General features: G+C 37.7%; 1 protein-coding gene across 1 annotated transcript; it reads right to left on the bottom strand.

Annotated features, from left to right (window-relative positions):
• Positions 1 to 2,473: 2,473 nt before the first annotated feature.
• On the bottom strand, positions 2,474 to 22,423 carry LOC131197993 (vomeronasal type-2 receptor 26-like). The gene is made up of 6 exons (XM_058182501.1): positions 22,276 to 22,423; positions 16,201 to 16,397; positions 14,681 to 15,526; positions 8,142 to 8,366; positions 4,699 to 4,825; positions 2,474 to 3,375 (listed from the first exon to the last, which is right to left on the bottom strand). Exons 1-6 carry the CDS (start codon positions 22,421 to 22,423, stop codon positions 2,474 to 2,476), a joined length of 2,445 nt encoding a protein of 814 aa, XP_058038484.1.
• Between the last annotated feature and the right edge of the window lie 51 nt (positions 22,424 to 22,474).

Below are 22,474 nucleotides of genomic sequence, written 5' to 3'. Positions count from 1 at the left end.
GTAAAAGGTATGGGGTTAGAGAAACTAACAACAGAGTCAGATACAGTGCTCCAGACATTAACTACTCTATTGATGAAGTCGTATTTTCTGCAATCATTTGGGGAAAAAGACAGGAAATCAGAATTGATGGACCAGACAGTTCCACACCTGCCATGTGCTTGCCCTTGCCCTCAAATATGCTGGGGCAAAAAACAACCAGACAGTGCAAAAACAAGCGTGTTGGAGATAACAGGTTAGGTTTCCTGGAGAGCACCAGGTAGCTTCCTAGATAAGAAAGCTACAATAAAAATGAATAAGGACCAGGAAACCCATAAAAACTAAAACAGAATAAAATATTGCAACTGATCCTTCATTGCATTCGACAAATTATTTCACCTATTATGGACTGCATACCAAAATCTAAAGAATTGGAAATGGGAGAAAATAGTATATTACCCAGTTATTGTTTGAGGAAAAAGTGCTAAGTGGAAATCCACATAGAGATTTATCTAAAAGAAGGGTTTATTTGGTATTACCATATTTTTCGCTCCATAAGATGCACCTGACACACATATTTAGAGCAGGAAAACAAGAAAAAAAAATATTCTGAACCAGAGCCTGAGAGGACCACAGATAGGTGTCCTCTCATGTGCCAGCTCTGCCTATTGACTCCTGCACTGCAGAAAAGAGACTGAAGAGGCAGGCAACAACAAAGACAGAAGAGGCGAGGTTCAGCACTGTAAAATGACCCCGCTGACATGGCCCGTGGCTGCTATTCACCAAAAGACCGGCATTATGATGCAATATTTGCTCCATAAGATGCACAGACAATTCCACCAACTTTTTTGGGGTGGAAGTGCATCTGGTGGAGCGAAAAATATGGTATATGCTAGCTGCGCCATTATGAATGCACACAGATTCATGCATATAAGCAGGGTGGGATTCTATTGGTTCGGGTAGGTTCGGGTGAACCGGTAGCTATGATTATCAGGTCAGCCCACCCACCAATCCTTGCACTTTACTTACCTTTATCTTCTCAACTGATTGGCGTGGCAGAGCGGATTGCCACGCCTCAGCTGTGTTACTCCCAAGTGGTAACACAGAAGATTAGCATTTGTAAAACTGCACATGCATGTGATCACTGAACCAGTTGTTAAACTGGCAGTATCCCACCACTGCATATAAGTTATGTAGAGATGGAGAATATTATTTTCCCCCTTCATGTCCATACTTCCATACTATCATCTAAACCTTTTCCAACCATGTAATGAAGCACTAATTAAACTAGGAGATGGAAAATGTCTTTTATTGAAAAGAACAGATGCAATGCAAATGTGAAAAAAAAACCTGATGTAATTGATAACTAAATATGCTTTCTATGTTGAAGTGCCAGATGTCCTTTTAATATCAATAAAATATGCCAAATCAATAAGCTATCGTAGTAAAAATTTAAAAATTTAGGAAAAATTGTAGACAGAGATTAATTTCTTGAGAAAGGACCTATTTAGAGTGAACTGAATTGACACCATGCTGAACTTTTTTTTTAAAAAAAAAAATGTCAATGTAAGTAATATTTGAACTCCTGACATGGTAAGTAGGTCACAGAAAATGAAATGAGGTATATCAGCTTGAATGGGAAAATTTAGCTTGAAAGTAGATCTTGACAATAGGTAACAAAACTATCTGTTTTGTAAAGTTAATGGACGTCAGAGCAACTTTTTTCAACTAAAATAAAGTTAGTTGCCCCTAGAATATTTGAACCATGAGCAGTAAAGGACACACAGACAAGACCATTTAAATTGTACCATGAGAACAAAATGGAATATGGAGTGTGTTAGAGTCTTTGATGTCAAGGTCCATTTCAGAGATTACAAAAAGAAAAAAAGAAAAGAAAGAAAAGAGAAAGAGAAAGAGAAAGAGAAAGAGAAAGAGAAAGAGAAAGAGAGAACACACACAACTTCTTTCTTATTGTTACATTAATAGAATAGAATAGAATAGAATAGAATAGAATAGAATAGAATAGAATAGAATAGAATAGAATAGAATAGAATAGAATTCTTTATTGGCCAAGTGTGATTGGACACACAAGGAATTTGTCTTGGTGCATTTGCTCTCAGTGTACATAAAAGAAAAGATACGTTCATCAAGGTACAACATTTACAACACAAATGATGGTCAATATATCAATATAAATCATAAGGGTTACCAACAACAAAGTTACAATCATACAGTCATAAGTGGAAAGAGATTGGTGATGGGAACGATGAGAAGATTAATAGTAGTGCAGATTTAGTAAATAGTTTGTCAGTGTTGAGGGAATTATTTGTTTAGCAGAGTGATGGCCTTCGGGGGAAAAATATTCTTGTGCCTATATATATCAATAATGTTGATATATATAGAATGCCATACTTTGACAAGATAGATAGAGAACAATTTAAATGTCACGGACTATTGCATTTCGACAACTAGAAAAAGAAATTAGTAACAATAGTGTTTAATTCACTCTTTTTGTTAATTGCTCCCTTTTGTTAAGATCTGGTCTAATTATAATGATATAACATTTGGGGAAAAAGATAAAAGCCAGGAGCCCAGCACTAGAGGCCAAGATGGCAAAGATCTCCACAGCTATTGTGTATTTTCCTTTGGTGCTTATGTACGCAGGGACAAAGGACAACCAGACACTGCAAAAGACAAGCATGCTGAAAGTAATTGACTTGGTTTCCTGGAATGTGTCTGGTAACTTCCTGGCTAGGAAAGCTGCAATAAAACTAACAAAGGCCAGGAAGCCCATAAATCCTAAAACAGAATAAAACATTGCAACCGAACCTTCATTACATTCTATAATTATTTCACTATTTATGGACCATAGGTCAAAGTCCGGGAAGGGGGGAGAAATTCCAAGCCATGCCATACAAAAAGTACTTTGAATAAGAGAACAGGAAAGAACAATGGAAAGGGCCAGTCTTCTCCCAACCCATGTCCTCATCTTTGATCCTGGTTTGGTGGCCATGAAAGCAAGAACCACAGTGATGGTCTTGGCCAACATGCAAGAAACAGCCACGGAGAAGATGATCCCAAAAGCAGTCTGTCGAAGGAGACAGGTCACCTTCATGGGCCGACCGATGAAAAGCAGAGAACAAAGGAAGGAGAGGAGGAGGGAGATGAGGAGGGTGTAGGAGAGGCTGCGGTTGTTGGCTTTGACAATGGGAGTGTTGTGGTACTTCAAGAAGATTCCTAGCACAAAGATTGTGATAAAAGAAAGCAGAAGAGCTGAAGTGGCTAAGCCTGCCCCCAACATATCTCTGTAGGACAGGTAGGTTATAAATTTTGGCATGCATAAATTCTGTTTATTGTTTGGATATTGATCTTCGGGGCATTGGAAGCAATCATCCATATCTGAAAAAAAAACCAAACACAAATGTATAGATTTAAGTCAAAACATGCTAAATTCTTTCTGTGCCTGATAGCATCCCACCAACCTACCCCAATTTTAAACAACATAAAGGTTTGTTATGATTTAGCTCCATGGGAGTTTTCATACTAAATAACATACTGTTATTCTATGGACAGAAACTTTATTTTAATTAATGACCAAGAAAAATAAACACAATAAAACAAACAAAGCAAAATTAACCCCTGATGTCAATGATTTTTTTTCAACCATTGTGAGGGCATCTTAAAGGTAAAGTTGTACAAAATTTGTACTTTAGAGAGAGATAGAATTGCCTTGATTATCTACAAACTAATGCAGACAAATATGATCAGAGTGACTTGTAATTTAGATAAAAAGGCTAGAGATGGCAAACATGTCTTTAAAGTGACAATAGAAAAGAACCAGGTTGTGTTTCTATGGAACCTATGTCACAGGATCAGTGTTTCATAAGGTTTTCTATACTTCCCTTCCAAAACAGTTATAGGGAAGAACATTAATTTGGGGAAATAAAAAGTAGAAGAACTTCAGTGAAGAACTTATGAGTTTATATAAAAATAAAATAAAACTAGGGCCAATACATATTCCTGTCTAATTCCCTTCCTTAGTGATATATGCTTGTTTACCATACCTGTCATTCAACCTTGTGATTTTATGAACTTTACTTAGCAAAGAAGCAGAAGTTTGTCTATTTTGGTGTATTTAAATTTATGCCGGAGTTCAGATTTAGTTACTAGGTTGAAAGCTGACCTAAATGCTGTAGACAAATAGATTTATGGCTATACATTTCTACTAGGTGTTGCAGCATCATAGCAAGGTCAAATACTAATCATTCTGCTCTAAACCTAGCCTTTTCATCCATCAGAATGTCTTCAGTCAATTAACAATAAACAAATAGAATAATTTATTAAATAATATATTGTAAAAGATTGGAATGAAAACATGTTTTTTTATACTAGCGTTTCATTTAGATAAACTATAACTTCCTTCCTTCCTTCCTTCCTTCCTTCCTTCCTTCCTTCCTTCCTCCCTCCCTCCCTCCCTCCCTCCCTCCCTCCCTCCCCAGTTTCAATCTGAATAATTTTTATGGACTATGTTAATATTTCTTTAAGTTATACAGAAATATCTTTGTGTTTGTGCATATGTCTTTGGTCATTAAAACCTCCTGTTTAAATAATTCTTTAAAAGACCTTCCTTCCTTCCTTCCTTCCTTCCTTCCTTCCTTCCTTCCTTCCTTCCTTCCTTCCTTCCTTCCTTCCTCCCTCTCTCCCTCCCTCCCTCCCTTTTACCTGTTTTGTCTGAGATCTTGCCCTTTGGACATGGAGTGCAATCATAGCAGCAAAACGATTTTCCTTCAATTTTGGTCTTTCTGTAACCCGAAAGGCACTTCTTATTACAGAGTGAAAGAGGCCTCTCCTGTCCAGCAATGGGTGAAAAAATAGTTTGTAATACAGAAAAGGAGTTTTTAAGCTACAGGTATCTAGGAATGAATGGCATAGATCTCTATTCTCTCTCATTTACCTGAAACAAGATATACAATACATGAAACACATGAGGAAGTTTGACAGAAGTAAATTTCACCTGTTACTCAGGGTGGAGTCACTTGTGTGACATCGGAAAACAAAACAGTTGAAAGGAAAAACTAGTTGCACAAACAAAATAAAATGGTTTAATTGAAAATAATAATAATAATCAGCTCTTGTCAAATTTAAATGCAAACTGTTTCCCGAAACACTTAGATGAGTCTAGAATGAAACAGGATTCAGGACATCATAATACGAAATGTCTTTTTTAGTCAACTGAAACTACTCTAGAATCAAATTCAGTTTCTGATCAGTAGAGGAACCCATCTTGTTCTTCGTTGAGTATAATACTCAACCATCCTCTTTCCACTATGTATTCAAGATGGACTCTGATTAATATACATATGGTAGGTTGTAGGTATATATCAGTGGTGGGTTGATACTGGTTCTGCCCAGTTCAGGCGAACCGGTAGCAGCGGTGGCAGGAGGCTCCACCCACCCACTCGGACATCATCAGATATGCTCTGCACATGCGCAAAAGTGGCACGCGCATGAGTGAACCGGTAGCAAAGGTAAGTGAAACCCACTCCTGGTATAGACATATGTATTTAGCATATCTATATGTATGTTTTTTGTTTTTTGTTTTTAAATTTTTTTTATTGAATTTTAAAAACAAAACAAAAACAGTGGACTTTGCTCCACGTCTCTGGTTTTTACCATCTATGTAAAATCTAATTTACCATGTCATATGTTCTCAGTTTATATATAGGTTTACATATCTCCTAATTCCATTTATATCAAGTATATACCATGTTATACAAGTAGGTCTTTGGTTATGTTATACAACTCTATACATACTGTTACAACTCTATACATATTTAATATAACTATTCTAATTACAATATACAATATACATTGATATATACATTTCCAGACACACCTTGTCCCTACTTTCTGGCATTCTTCCTCCTCTCAATCCAATCATAACATTTATTCCAGACCTTGTAGTACCTTGCTTCACATTTATCTTTAAGTTCTAGGGTAAGTCTATCCATCTCTGCGCAGTTATATCTATATGTATGTTAAGTATGCATATACTTTTGAGAGCAGGTAACAAAATTTCATTTTTAATGTGTGCCAGTGTGCCCACAGAAAAAAGGACACTAAAAATTATGTTATCTATCTTATTATCTATATAGTTTTCCATTGCATTTATTCTTTATTAATTTATTTATATGTTTATTCAACGTCTCTACTAGCCAAAAGCTGGGGATTTCCACCAAGAGTAACTAGGTGCTGCCAAGTACATGCACCCACGTTTTTAGATGGATTCAGAATGTAGTCATCAATATTTTATGGGCATCTTATTCAATAGGAGAAGCCCTTTAATTTCCTCCCTAGCAATGTCATTGACTGAAAGAGAAGCCATCTAGTCAAAACTAGTGGAAGTGGTGGTATTCAGCCAGGTCTATTTGGTTCGGGCAAACCAGTAGCAGTGGCTGCTAGTACATCACATCCCATTTTTGAAGCTTTGCGCATGCGCAGTTGTGTCACACACAAGCAAAGCGAGCACGCGTGCACACACATTTGTGAACTGATAGCGAAGGTAAGTCAATACCACCCCTGGTCTGGGAGATATACTTTCTTCAATCAGTCTTCCAAAGACAGGCTTAAATTTGATTACAGGAAAAGGAAAGAGTGACTCCAAAGCACCTCTCTATCCAATAGAAATGTCTTCCACCGATAAAGTCACCGATTTAAATTTTTTTTAAAAAAGTAAATTTTAAAACCAGCGCAATTGCTAACTAATTATGCTTGATAATCCTTATGAGCACCTTACGTTTCAGAGTAACGAAACGTTCAGAGAGAGTTGGATTGGGCTTTGCTCACTTCAAATTGTATTGATTATACAATCCTGGATTATTAAATTTAGACAATGTTCATGAAAATTGTTGTCTTTTTCAGTGAAATGGCATTTTCTAATAGTTTGGGAAAAGAATTCTTATAGAAAAAGAGAGCACTTTATCACACATGGTTTTTTTTTTTTAATTAGTTTTGTCTGAGCCTTACTGAAACCTACATACATGCAGACAGAACTTCAAAAAGATAAAGGTGTCAGGGTTCCAAGTAACACCCCCAATGAAAAAATACTTCGAGGCATGACTTTCCTCAAAGTTCCTTTTTATTGAAGATGTTGGCACATCTGGGGAAAACCTGAAGCTGAAAGTTTCCAGGTTTTCCTCACCCAATTCCCTGCCCAGCACCAACATGTCCATCACATGGTCCAATCATCCACTGACCAAACTGGAGATACCTCCCAATCATCCAACTCCAGGTGCCAGGGCAAGGTGTCCTTGACTCTCTGAGAAAGGAATGTTATTTTGACTACATATCACCCATACTGTATGCAACCCCTCCTCCCATTTTTTCACAATAGAATATGTAGCAGGCCTGAAGGCCCAAATGTAAAAGATGGCTTCCAGGTCTGACAAAAGGTTGATCTCTTATAAAGGTCACTATAAGGTCATCATAATATTACTATTATTTCACAATAAGATCACCATAATATTATTATTTCACCACCTTATGATGAAATAATAATAATAATAATAATAATAATAATAATAATAATAATAATAATAATAATAATAATAATAATAATAATAATAATAATAATAATAATAATAATAATAATACAGAAGTGAATGTGAGGAAGGTGGTTATGATCTTGGTAAAAGTATTGGAGTAGGACTCTGGACACCTCAATTCCAAGGGATTACGGACCAGTCAAATTTATTAAGTCCAAAGTCCAGTAGGATTTTTCTTGTGGGGATAAAATAAATGAAAATTAATATCTAAACTGTCCAGAACTCCTTCACAAACCCAAGGGTGTAAATCTAACAATAAATTACCACCACTGAAAAGGTTGAATTATAGACTCTCTAAATATTGTTTGCTTTAATAAGGGAAAAAATTGCTATTAATTTCTTGAGTGTTAGAGAGACTTTCAGAAGTAATATTAAAATTGCTGTTGCTGTACAATGGGATATCTACAAAGCATTTCTTTAAAAAAAATAGTCAGAAATGCACTTTACTTCAGAATGTTTGGAAGATAATATATTTACTTTCTATTAATGTATGAACCTGAATATTCATGACTGATCATTAAAAACTTGAACCCATTCATTTTGAAATGAGCTGGATCTCACCTGATTAAACCGGTTGGGCCAAATGATCTTCTCTTCAGAAATAATCAATGGTTTGTCGGAGAGTGTTCCTGGATATATCCTTCCAACTCTGACTCTAAGAAATGTCTGATTTGGAAATGTGATCCAGTTTATAATATCAAACCCAGAAATGATTTCCTTATTTTTATCAAAGGAAATCTCTCCAGTACTGCTATTAAAAGATATGCTCTGCAGAAAATGGTGGATCTTTATAAACAGGGGATAAAAACGGTACAAAGATTTCATTAGATCAGCATCCATACCAGGGGTGAAATCTACTTACCTTCCCTACTGTTCAGAGGTGCATCACGTGCGCGCCTGAACTCTCTGTGCATGCACAAAGCCTTCTGTGCATGCACAGAAGGTCAAAAACAGGTGAGTTCCTGGTTAAAACCAGGAAGTAACGTTGTCCGTGTGGGTGGGTGAAGCCTCTCACTACTGCCACTACCGGTTCTCCAAACGAAGCACCATCAGCTCTACCAGTTTGGCTGAACCGGTCTGAACCAATAGCATTTCACCCCAATCCATACTCTAATTAAGTACCCTTCAAAACATTCAGCAGGCTATTATAACGGAAACCAGCAATTCAGTAAATTAAACATTTTATACATTACGGGTAAAATATTTAGAAATATAATTCCACTTAAAGCTTCCATATATTACTACAAAGGCCTGTAAATCGGGGAACTATATCATTATTAGTAATGAATGACATACAACGCAAAAAAGCCAAAGAAGATAAGTTACGTTCTTCCTATTGTAGAAATTGACATGTTTGTCTTTTCTAAGGTAAAATTATTTCACATTTTTTTCAGGGCAAAATCAGAATATAATTTTAATTTAGAATAACAGAATAAGAGAGTTGGAAGAAACCTTGGAGGTCTTCTAGTCCAGTTCCCTGCTCAAGCAGGAAATTATACCATTTCAGACAAATAGTTGTCTAATCTCTTCTTAAAAACCTCCAGCGTTGGAGCATCTACAACTTCTGGAGGCAAGTTGTTCCACTGATTAATTGTTCTAATTATAAGGAAATTTTTCCTAGTTTACTTCTCTCCTTGATTAGTTTCCATCCATTGCTTCTTCTTTTATTTTATTTTATGTAAATAATTTTTATTCCATTTTTCAACATCATATTTATGTACAATCTATTATCCATCATTAATCATTAATTTTTATTTATTACTAATTCAGGCCTGCCCAACTGCCCTTCCTTGCTACACAACTTCCCTCTCTACCCTCTATAACTTTCCCTTATCCTTCATCCCCTTCACTTTACTACTTCCTCTCCTCCTTCTCCACTCCTCCCTTCTTCCACCCTATCTCACCCTCTTATTCCCCTCCTCCTTCTCAGCACTTTCCTATCTACTTTCTTCCCTCCTTCTACTCCTCTCTCCTTTTCTTGAAATGGCAGTCGAGCATCCCCAATATCATTTTAAATTTTTAAATTCATATCTTCTAAGAATACTGTACATTAATAATCAGTCCATGCATCACTTGTTAATTCATTTTCCCCCCTTCCCCCCCTCCTCCCCCTTCCCCCCCGGACTTCCCAGAGCAAATACCGGGTATTATAACCACCAATCACAAGCTAGAGTATACAAAATAAACATACCTTCCCACCTTAGAGAAAATTTAAAACTATGAATCCCCACACAATTAAAAATAAGAAGATAGGAAAGAATAATAAAAAAAAGAAAAGAAAATACCAACTTCACGTATTACTTCTTCTTACAGTCCATTTTTTTTTAAAAAAATTAATCCATCTTCTCGAATTCAATTTTTTTCCCCCTTTCCCCACTTGTATATTCCTTCAAATTTCATAAGTCTGTTTCTCAAATTACAGTCCATCTTCTCGAACTCAAATTTTTGTCACTTATATATTTCTTCAATTGCCATAACATTTAATGTCCATTCTTCTTACGGTCCATCATAAGTCCATTTCTTAAATTACAATCCAGCTTCTCAAATTCAGGTTTTTCATCACTTATATATTTCTTCAATTGTCATAAAATTTAATATTCAATCTTCCAATACTACTCCATCAATCAAATATCAAGCAAATAATCATTTAAACTACATCCACAATATAACAGTGAACAGTTAAAATCATTACATCCACATTATCTAAATTCATAAATTTCACTTTCCAACCTTCACAATTGAGTAATATCATCCGATAGATTTATACCATACAAATAACAAATAACACAAGTCCTATAATTTATATCCTAAACAAATCAATTCCAAAAATTAACCATAATCATCCTATTCACATCTTAAACATTCCTCCCCTCTCCCATTCTATTTTCCATCATTTCCAAACCAGTTAACTTAGCATCTAACAACAAAGGATTCCCACTCTTTAAAACATTAATATAAAAATGTCTCGCTTTCATAACTGAATTAAGAAAATACTTTCTACCTCTAAAATTCAGTGACAAACCCATTGGGACTTCCCATCTAAAATGTATCTGATATTTCTTAAGCTCATCCACCAAAAAAACAAATTCTCTTCTGCTTCTTAACATTTTAGGAGGAATTTCCTTCATCATTTTTATATCTTGTCCCAATATCTGAAATTTATTTTTATAAAAGGCTTGCAAAATTTCATATCTAACCTTTTTAGTTGTAAAATAAATAACCACATCCCTAGGTACTCTATTTTGTCTTGCCCACCAAGAATTAACACGATAAATTATTTCAATATTAATCTCAAAATCTTCTGGCTCCACACCCTTTATCTGTGCAAAGGCTTGCGTAAAAATCTCCTTTAAATTTTCCTTCCTGTTTTGTTTCAACCCCCTCACCCTTATAGCATATTCCATTAAGCTATATTGTAATATTACTCTTTCTTCATCTGCCCTATCTACCTTTGCCTTTAAATCTTCCATCTTATTACTCCTCTGCCCTGGTCCTATTAGACCTCTCAGCAGCTTTTGATACCATCGACCATGGTATCCTGCTGCGCCGGTTGGAGGGGTTGGGAGTGGGAGGCACCGTTTATCGGTGGTTCTCCTCCTACCTCTCTGATCAGACGCAGACGGTGTTGACAGGGGGGCAGAGATCGACTCCAAGGTGCCTCATGTGTGGGGTGCCGCAGGGGTTGATTCTCTCACCCCTCCTGTTCAACATCTATATGAAGCCGCTGGGTGAGATCATCAGTGGCTTTGGGGTGAGATACCAACTGTACGCTGATGACACCCAGCTGTACTTTTCCACCCCGGGCCACCCCAGTGAAGCTATCGAAGTGTTGTCCCGGTGTCTGGAAGCCGTACGGGTCTGGATGGGGAGGAACAGGCTCAAACTTTATCCCTCCAAGACGGAGTGGCTGTGGATGCCGGCACCTCGGTACAGTCAGCTGCAGATGCGGCTGTCTGTCGGGGGTGAATCATTGGCCCCGATGGAGAAGGTACGCAACTTGGGCGTGCTCCTGGATGGCCGGTTGTCCTTTGAAGACCATTTGGCGACTGTCTCCAGGAGAGCATTTTATCAGGTTCGCCTGATCCGCCAGTTGCGGCCCTTCCTGGACCGGGATGCCTTATGCACAGTCACTCATGCCCTTGTTACCTCTCGCCTGGACTACTGCAATGCTCTCTACATGGGGCTCCCCTTGAAGAGCACCCGGAGACTTCAGCTAGTTCAGAACGCGGCTGCGCGGGTTATTGAGGGAGCGTCTTGGAGCTCCCACATAACACCTATCCTGCGCAGACTGCACTGGCTACCTGTTGTTTTCCGGGTGTGCTTCAAGGTATTGGTTACCACCTTTAAAGCGCTCCATGGCTTAGGACCGGGCTATCTACGGGACCGCCTACTGCCGGCTTCTATCTCCCATCGTCCGGTACGCTCCCACAGAGAGGGACTCCTCAGGGTGCCGTCAGCCAAACAGTGTCGACTGGCGGCCCCCAGGGGGAGGGCCTTCTCTGTGGGAGCTCCGACCTTGTGGAACGAACTTCCCCTCAGACTTCGACAATTACCTGACCTTAGGACCTTTCGCCGCGAACTTAAAACTTATTTATTTCATATGGCTGGACTAGCCTGATTTTTATTTTTATTGGATGGGTTTTTAAAATTGTGTTATTTTACAGGGGAGTATGTTTTTTAACGTTTTGGGCATTTAAATTAGTTTTTTAAGGGTTGTTTTTAAATTATTGTGTATTTATATTTTATCTGCCTGTTCACTGCCCTGAGTCCTTCGGGAGAAGGGCGGTATACAAATTAAAATATTATTATTATTATTATTATTATTATTATTATTATTATTATTATTATTATTATTATTATTATTATTATTATTATTATTATTATTATTATTATCTAGGTTCCAATTGTTTTGATTTTTTTGAATATCTTCTATTTTCCTTTGCAGCTCTAAATTAGCTTTATTAAATTCTGCAAGATCATCCTGCATCTGAATACAAGAACTTAATATTTGCGCAATTGCATCCTTTACCATTTTCATTTCCCTCTTCTGCTCTTCCACCACTTCCTTAAAATCCAACATCTCTTTCTCTATTTCATCAAAATTTTGATCTATTTCTAAAAAATGACTCTCCAAAAACTCCTGTAAAAAATTTCTTACTTCCTTTTTGATTTCTTCTTTTAATTTTTGAATCTGAGCTGAAGAAATTTCAGCTGAAATTTCAAAGTTTTTAATAACTTTTGGCACTATTTGCTTAAAAGCCATTTAAAAAAAAAAGGAATAGCTTAATAATAGACCAAAAAAGAGAAAGACAAAAAATTTTAAAAGGAAATTTCAAAAAAACCTATCTTCTAAATCACTATAGTCCCAAGGAAGATGAAAAAATATAAATCATAAGATTCTCATTTCTTCCAATTAGTCAGTATATTTCTATGTATCTTCTTTCTTCTATTTCAACACTAGCTGTTAGTAAGCATTTCTACTTTCGTTTTCAGAGCACACATTCCACAAAACCACCATTTGCTTTCTTCTCTCCTATCTTCACAGCCAATAAATCCTCAGGGTTTCACAATCTTCTTACAAACAGGTGTTAGAACTCCAGTTTTTGCTCCATCCACGTTCCAATCCATCATTAAATCAATTCCTGTCGTGGAGATTGGACGCTTCGTTTGTTCGCCATGAAGGCAAATGCCTCTCCTAGCCAGGAGCTCATCAGGTTATAGAAGGAGAACTTCCCACCAGCTTTAAAAGCTTATTAGGGCATCTCAACCTCGAACCTAATTGCTCAACTTTCCTCCTTCGCCCGAAGGAAAGAATCCAAGCTGTTGGACTCAGATTTATGATGTCCTAACAGCTTTACAGACTAGGGAGTTAGCAGCTAAATCATAGCTGCTTTCTGCACGAAGCGGAGCCAAACTGGAAGTCCCCATCCATTGCTTCTTGTCTTGCTTTCAGGTGCTTTAGAGAATAGATTGACCCTCTCTTCTTTGTGGCAGTCTCTTAGATACTGGAACACTGCTATTATATCACCTAAATGGATAGTTTGAGATTGAGCTGACCAATAGAATAAATATGTTTATAAATTAATAGCATTGCAACTCCAGGAGAAATATCTCCAAAATTTTTGACAATAAAAGTTTTTTACAAAAAATTTTTTTGCCAAAGCCCACTGCAACTATATAGCAAAAAAGGCTCTAAGAGTTGTAAACCTAATTCTGCGTAGCTTCTTTTCCAAAAACTCTACACTACTAACCAGAGCATTCAAAACATTTGCCAGACCCATTCTTGAAGCTCATCTGTCTGGAACCCATACCACATCTCTGACATTAATACAATTGAACGAGTCCAAAAATATTTTACAAGAGTTCTCCGCTCCTCTGTAAACAACAAAATATCTTATTCCACCAGACTTGAAATCCTGGGATTAGAAAACTTAGAACTCCGCTGACTGTGTTTAACACGCAGAATCATCTATTGCAATGTCCTTCCTGTTAAAGACTTCTTCAGCTTCAATAGCAATAATACAAGAGCAAACAATAGATTCAAACTTAATGTCAACCGCTTCAATCTTGATTGCAGAAAATATGACTTCAGTAACAGAGTTGTTAATGCTTGGAATACACTACCTGACTCTGTGGTCTCCTCTCCAACTCCTAAATGCTTTAACCAAAAACTGTCTACCATTGACCTCACCCCATTCCTAAGAGGGCTATAAGGGGCTTGCATAAGTGCACAAAAGTGCCTACCATTCCTGTCCTATTGTTTCCTTTCAATAGATGTTCCTGTATATAATGTTATGACAAAATAATAATAATAATAATGAGACATGTAAACAATGCAGTCAAATTTTCAAAACAGTACAAACTAGAAGATAAGGTAACTCTAAAACTAGAAAGGATTTTTTTTTTTAAAAATCTTATAACATAGAAAACAAAGTACACACAGCTGGTGCTCATCAAACACTAGATCAACAGCTAGATCAACGACAAGTATTAAAATTTAATAAGAGCAGAAAATATATCTAATAGACTTTTACTTAAGGGTAAAACAAGATTGATACACAACTTTGCAAATGAATCAATGTTCTAAGTAGCCTGCTCACCTTCCACGACTCTTGATTGAGGACTTTCTGCCTCCTCGTTGTCCTTTGCCAGCCTTGGGAAGAGTACAGACTATGCAAAGCATGTGCAATTGCATTGACAGCAATGTAGACGCTGTAGCTGTGGGCAGTCATGCTAGTTTCAAATACAGTCTTAGGGAGAGTTTCCAGTTTCTCTTTTCCACTGCAGATAGTCTCATCCTCTTCCTTGACAGAAGAAGTTGGGAGAAAGCAATTAAACGCCTGTTGCCAGAATTCTTTTAAAAAGCTATCTTCTTTATCCAAACCTGGGTTTCTCATCTGAACAAAATTTTGGAATCCTAATACCTCCACTGATTTCACTGATAGAGACAGAGCTCCATGCATGAAATTAATGTCCCAACTCCTTTGAAAGAGAACGGATGAGAAGTCAACATCTGCTGTCATCACCCAGACTTTTGTACCATAACCGACATTACTGAACTCCAACAGGTTGAGTAAAAACCTTAAATTTAATACACTCGTGAATTCTCCATGAAACAGCACAATATTAGCGGTGCTGTTGAAAACCGTGTTTAAAATGGCATGGGATCTATGAACAGTTTTTTCATTGTCGCTGATTAAGCCAGCTGGTAATTGTTCTATGAACTCAAAGCAGACGCCTCTTTTGGAAAACATGGGAAGAATATTCCTCCACAAAGTCTCAGCTATGTTGCCAATATTAAGGTAAAGCACTCCAACCCAGGTCCAGCCAAAATGCAAAAATAGCTGGAGAAACCCTTTGTACTGGCGAAGAGCATTTGGGAGCATCCAGTAGAAGAAACGAGATGGAGTTTGAGTCTTGGTCTCTAGAGTAGAGGCATATGCAACCTAAATGAAACAAGCAAAATGGGACAGATAGTTAGGTTCACTGAGAATTTTTTCCCCCTTTGGCATTGATAACATAGCTACATTTTCAGGTGAGATCATTCAGCCATTGTATTGTATGTCTCCAAAACATATAATAAAAGTAAAAAAAATAAATCACAAAATGTAAGAGGTTTTAAAAAAGAGGTTGAGACTCTAGAAAAAGTGCAGAGGAGAGCAACCAGGATGATTAGGGGACTGGAGACTAAAACATATGAAGAAGGGTTATAGGAACGGAGCATGGCTAGTCTAGTGAAGAGAAGGACCAGAGGAGACATGATAGCCATCTTCCAATACTTGAGGGGCTGTCACAGAGAAGAGGGGGTCAAGCTGTTTTCCAAAGCACTTGAAGCCAGACAAGGAATAATGGATGGAAACTGACCAGGGAGAGATTCAACCATGAAATGAGGAGGGACTTTCTGACAATGAGAACAATCAATGGAACAGAAGTTGCCTTTGGAAGTTGTGGGAGCTTCATCACTTGAGACTGTCAAGAAAAGATTGGACTGCCATTTGTCAGACATGGTATAGGGTCTCCTGCTTGAGCAGGGGGTTCGACTAGATGACCTATTAGGTCCCTTCCAACTCTGTTAATCTGTATCTTTGAACTCACTCTGGGTTGTCCTTAAAGAATTTACCTGTGCCAACTTGTAGTAAGTCAGGATAGTAGCCATATCCAGAAAAGCCATAGAACCTGGTCCCTCAATAACTGCTATCAGATTATTCTGGAGATCACATTTATAGTTAGGGATGAATCCGTTTGGAGCAGAGAGAAGTTCTATTGTAGCTTCATATGTATATATCGGACTAAAAAAGTCATTAAAGATGTTGAAGCCTAGGGTGACGTTGGGTAAAATGAGGGGATTTTCATTAATCTCTTTCGCAGCAAAGACCAAAGCTAAGACATGTTGGTAGCTCTGAGTCAGCAATCTGGAAGGAAAGACAGGAAGGAAGGAAGGAAGGAAGGAAGGAAGGAAGGAAGGAAGGAAGGAAGGAAGGAAGGAAGGAAGGAAGGAAGGAAGGAAGGAAGGGGAAAGAAAGAAAATTACAGTATTACCTTTGAAATGTCAGAAGGTTTTTTAGGAGAGGTTCTTCTTTTATAGGTTAATAATGTGTAATTCTCTAAATATGTGAATAGTGAAGGATTGAAATATAGGAAAGGAAACAAAAAACCAATTGTATGTAAGTTTAAAATGCTTACATATGATCCAAAATTATTTCCTGGAGTGGGGGTCTTCTGAACATCATTGCATTAATAATAATGAAAGACTGTGATAAGATACCACCAATGATCCTGTCTCCTGGCTGATAATATTTATGAATGATAGTAATGGGTTGGCTCCTGGGGCATTTTAACACTGGAACCTTGCAGACAATCATAGGAAGAGGCATGAATGCCAGTAAGTTAAATATTATAACCATGAATGAAACTCTCCCCATAAAAGAACATTTGTCCATTGGGTCCATTAATGCTGAGGCAGCCTCAAGTTAAGAGATCCTAAGTCAAAGAGGCAAATGGCAAACTGTCTCTTACTAGCCTGTTAATGCAGTCTCTCTGTGTTAGCATCTTTTATTTTGAAGCGCTAGAGGATTTTCAAGTCTTATTTACTTGGAATTGTAATGTCATGAACAGTCTCTTGAAATCTCCACAGACCCAAAGACGCTGCAGACCAATCCCTTGTTCATAATTATAGAGTAGGTTATCATGCCTGGGTTAATTCCCAAGCCATGAATTTTCTCTAGACTAGGAAAAGGGGGGGGGGGATTGCTATTGAAAGCAACACAAGATGGCATCCACATTTAAGGAATTTTTTTTTTAAAAAAAAAGCATTCTGAAAGAGTTTTTTTCTTTTTTCTTTTCTTCTTTTTATTTTGTCACAACAGTATATACAATCATCACCATAAACAATAATTCATCATGAGAGAAAAAGTATATATAAGTAAAAGTAAAAGTAAAAGTAAGCATATAGTACTATAATGAAGAGAACAATAGGACAGGAACGGTAGGCACTTTTGTGCTCTTATGCACACCCCTTATAGTCCTCTTAGGAATGGGGTGAGGTCAATAGTAGACAGTTTTTGGTTGAAGATTTTGGGGTTTTGAGTAGAGACTATAGAGTCAGGTAGTGAGTTCTTAAATTTGAATTCTTAATTCAAATTTCGGTAGCTTTTAGGCTATATGGCACTATAAAATTATAGTCTTTTTTTAAAATATTTTTTTCCAATTTATTTTAAATACAAGTAATGCAAACAATGCAAACATATACATAAATATCTAAGTACAAAAAAATAATAATCAAATAATACAGTGCATTCCCACCCCTGGAAACCATTTTCTGCCCTTATATTTCTTCTTCTATAACAGCTAAAAAATATACAATATATTCTGAATGTGCCCTTATCCCCTCCAAAACAGCATATATTCTTGAGTAGGTTTATTCCCTTTGCCTTCCACCAACACTGATTTTATAAACCCCACCCCCCATATTTCATTATAATTGTTGGTTTTAATCATCCCTTTTTAAAATTTAATTTCTGTTATAAATTTATCATTTGTTACCAAAATTATAGTCTTTAAATCATTTTCTTTTTGAGAAAAGTATCCCTCTTATTTTGATCTATCTTATCAGAACCTCCAAAATGATTTTACCAATAGTTACAACGAAGTTCGGAGAAAATAGATTTACCTACTTCAAAGTTGGCAATCTTTAATCTAAGAAAACAAAGAGTTAAAGAAGGGCAGCAGACATAGCACTGACAAAAAATACAAAAAAAAAATGGTGTGTTTCTCTAAGGTTTTAATGTCAGCCTTATTTTCAACGTTTTCCACTCATTATGGGTTTGGTAGAAGAGCCCTAAGGCTTAGACCCAATTATATGAATCCCTCACTTTGAAGACCTCTAGCCAAGATTAAATTTCTCTCCCTTATTTATTTTTAGGTACCTATTTCCTTAGCTTCTTATGACTATAACTTCGTTGCTTTTTATGATTTATGTTGCTTTTTTTCTATTTAGTATCTTTGTATTGTAATTGGTTTGTATCTTATGATTATGCTGATTGTAATTATTTAGTATCCTATTACGATTTATGTTGCTTGCTATTTAGTATCTATGACTATCACTGTTGCATCTTGTGATTTATGATGGCTTCATTCGTGATTATGATCATGATATATTACTTGTTTCTTGTATATGTTCTTGCGTGTCCCATCACACTTGTCCAGTAAATCTATTCTATTCTATTCTATTCTATTCCATCCCATCCCATCCCATCCCATCCCATCCTACTTCTGTTCTGTTTCTGTTCTGTTCTACTCTACTGCTCCACTCCACTCCACTCCACTCCACTCCACTCCACTCCACTCCACTCCACTCCACTCCACTCCTCTCCACTCCAAACCACTCCACTCCACTCCACTCCACTCCATTCTAGTCTATTCTAGACTATTCTATCCCATCTGCCTCATGCCTCCCACCGACCCGTACGCTCTCACAGAGAGGGACTTCTCAGGGTGCCGTCCGCCAAGCAATGTCGGCTGGCGGCCCCCAGAGGAAGGGCCTTCTCTGTGGGGGCTCCCACACTTTGGAACGAGCTTCCCCCAAGCTTACGTCAAATACCTGACCTTCGGACTTTCCGCCGCGAACTGAAGACATATCTTTTCATTCGCGCGGGGCTGGCCTAAATTTTAAATTTTATATTTTAAATTTTAAATTTTAAATTACATAAATTTTATCGATTTTAAATTCTCTATTAATTTTAAATGGGGTTTGGTTTTATAAATTTTAAGGTTTTAGGCTAATTATAATAAGTTTTTTAATTCGTATTTTAAATGGTATATTGTGGTGTTCTGTATTTTATTGTTGCCTGTACACCGCCCTGAGTCCTTCGGGAGAAGGGCGGTATAAAAATCAAATAAATAAATAAATAAATAAATAAATAAATAAATCTCATTGATACAGAGACTCTGGCTGATTCCCATACATGCATTCAAATAAAGGGACAGTAGCTTCTAAAAGTCTTTTTTTTTTTGAGAGTCATCAATAACTCTAAGCCCCTTCTTTATTTGTTGCCAGAGAATGATTGCAAAGTGGAAAGTTAGAGATTTAAATAAGATGAGTTTATTTGGTATTAGATGGTTGTTGGGGTTGCATGCATGCACACAGATTCATATATCTAAGTTATATAAAGGTAAAGGTTCCCCTCGCACATATGTGCTAGTCGTTCCCGACTCTAGGGGGCAGTGTTCATCTCCGTTTCAAAGCTGAAGAGCCAGCGCTGTCCAAAGACAACTCCGTGTTCATGTGGCCGGCATGACTAAACGACAAAGGCACATGGAAAGCTGCCACCTTCCCACCAAAGGTGGTCCCTAATTTTCTATTTGCATTTTTTTATGTGCTTTTGAACTGCTAGGTTGGCAGAAGCTGGGACAAGTAATTTGAGCTTAACCCGTTACATGGCATTAGGGATTCGAACTGCTGAACTGGCGACTTTTCGATCGACAAGCTCACTGTCTTAGCCACTAGCACAAGAATCTTATTTTTCTTTCAGTTCTACTTGACTTCTGCCATTTTATCATCTGCATCATTGGCATCTAAGTAAGAAAGCCCTAATTAAACTAGGAGACAGAAAACATTTTTTTATTGAAAGCTGATTGAACTAATTAGCAAAATTGCTTTGTGTCAGCCTCCACTCCAATCTTCGCATTATTTATTTATTTATTTATTTATCAAATTTATATACCGCCCTATCTCCCGAAGGACTCAGGGCGGTGTACAGGCATTTAAAACACATAAATACAATGTAAGAAATATAAAAACAGTTAAAAAACTTATTCTAAACGCCTATTAATTTAAAATTAAAAATATAAAATAAAAGCCAATTTAAAAACCAGTAATTTAAAATTTAAAATTTAGCTCAGCCCTGCACAATTAAATAAATGTGTTTTAAGCCCGCGGCGGAAGGTCCGGAGGTCCGAAAGCTGACGAAGACCGGGGGGTAGTTCATTCCAGAGGTGGGGGCCCCACAGAAGGCCCTTCCTGGGCGTCGCCAGACGACATTGCCGCGCTGACGGCACCCTGAGGAGACCCTCTCTGTGAGAGCGCACGGTCGGTGAGAGATATTCGTAGCAGTAGGCGGTCCCGTAAGTAACCCGGCCCAATGCCATGGAGCGCTTTAAAGGTGGTCACCAACACCTTGAAGCGCACCCGGAAAGCCACAGGTAGCCAGTGCAGCCTGCGCAGGATGGGTGTTATACGGGAGCCACGGGGGGCTCCATCTATCACCCGCGCAGCCGCATTCTGGACTAACTGCAGCCTCCGGATGCCCTTCAAGGGGAGCCCCATGTAGAGAGCATTGCAGTAATCCAGGCGCGACGTCACGAGTACGTGAGTGACCGTGCATAGGGCATCCCGGTCCAGAAAGGGGCGCAACTGGCGTACCAGGCGAACCTGGTAGAACGCTCCCCTGGAGACGGCCGTCAAATGATTTTCTAGAGACAGCCGTTCATCCAGGAGGACGCCTAAGTTGCGGACCCTTTCCATCGGGGCCAATGACTCGCCACCGATGGATAATGCATAATTTTTGTACAATTTATATTCAGTAGATAGAATGTAAAATGCTTATTTCTGTAATGTAAAATAGTTAAGGAAATGAGATGTATCATTGCACCATACAGGGTAAGGGAAAGGGGCCTATTAAGAGTGTCGGCTGACATAACAGTGGGGGAGGGTTGATTAACGGTTGAATATTAAGAGCGCGGGCTTTTCCAACAGATACTGCATTCCTAAGATGATTGACAGCTAGAGACCGGCGGAGGAAGATTACCACGGGGGCCGAGAAGGAGCTGGCATTGGACCAGACCAGCCTGACCTCCTGAAGGAGGAGGGACAAATGGGGGGATATGATATGTTAGCCATATTTTGTCTCAGATCCAACTTTGCACTGCTGCTATCTAGATTGTAATTAGTAAAAGTACTTTTCTTTATTGCAAATGAAGTCAAGGTGTATTCTTTCCTAGTTATAATCAGAGGCAGCCTGACACTTTGTATGTTGAAATTTCAAATAATGTCAATAAAATGTGACAAATCAATGAAGTATGTAGTACAAAGAACCCTTTTTAATTACAGATGAAAATGAATTCTTGAAAAAGGATCTACTCTACTTAGAGTGAATTAGGTGAGAAAAAGGCTATTTTTTTAAAAAAAAATGACCACCAAAGTATTATTATTATATTATTATAAGAGCCGAGGCGGCACAGTGGTTAAAGTGTAGTACTGCAGGCTGCCTGCAATTCAGTAGTTCAAATCTCACCAGGCTCAAGGTTGACTCAGCCTTCCATCGTTCTGAGGTGAGTAAAATGAGGACCCAGATTGTTGGGGGCAATATGCTGACTCTGTAAACCACTTAGAGAGGGCGGTAAAAGGACTGTGAAGCAGTATATAAGTCTAAGTGCTATTGCTGTTCCTATTTGAACTTTGGTCACAGTAATTAGATCACAGAAAATGAAAGTTGATATGAGGCATATCAGCTTGATTGAGAAAATTTAGCTTGAAAGTAGATCCTGACAAAATAACAAAATTATACCTGTTTTTTAAAGGTAAAGGAAGTCAGAGCAACTTTTCCTCAACCCAATAGCATGTCACCTAGAGATGATTCCTAATCTTACTGAACCATGTCCAGTAAAGGACAGACAGACTACATCATTTAAATTATACCATGAAAACAAAACTCAGTATGGACTGTGTGAGAGTCTTTGGCTTCAAGGTCCATCTCAGAAATAGCAAGAACATGAAGAACATATACAACTGCCTGTGAAGTTGCCACTGTAATAACCATAATGTGTAGGATGACATGCTTTGGCATGGTTAATATGTCAAGTACAATTTAAATACCAGGTTGTGTTTTCACAACTGG

This window comes from Ahaetulla prasina, chromosome 4 (assembly GCF_028640845.1).
Source record: "Ahaetulla prasina isolate Xishuangbanna chromosome 4, ASM2864084v1, whole genome shotgun sequence".
Taxonomy (NCBI): Eukaryota; Metazoa; Chordata; class Lepidosauria; order Squamata; family Colubridae; genus Ahaetulla; species Ahaetulla prasina.
Note: the sequence above shows the minus strand (reverse complement) of the source record. Positions and strands in the feature narration are given on the sequence as shown.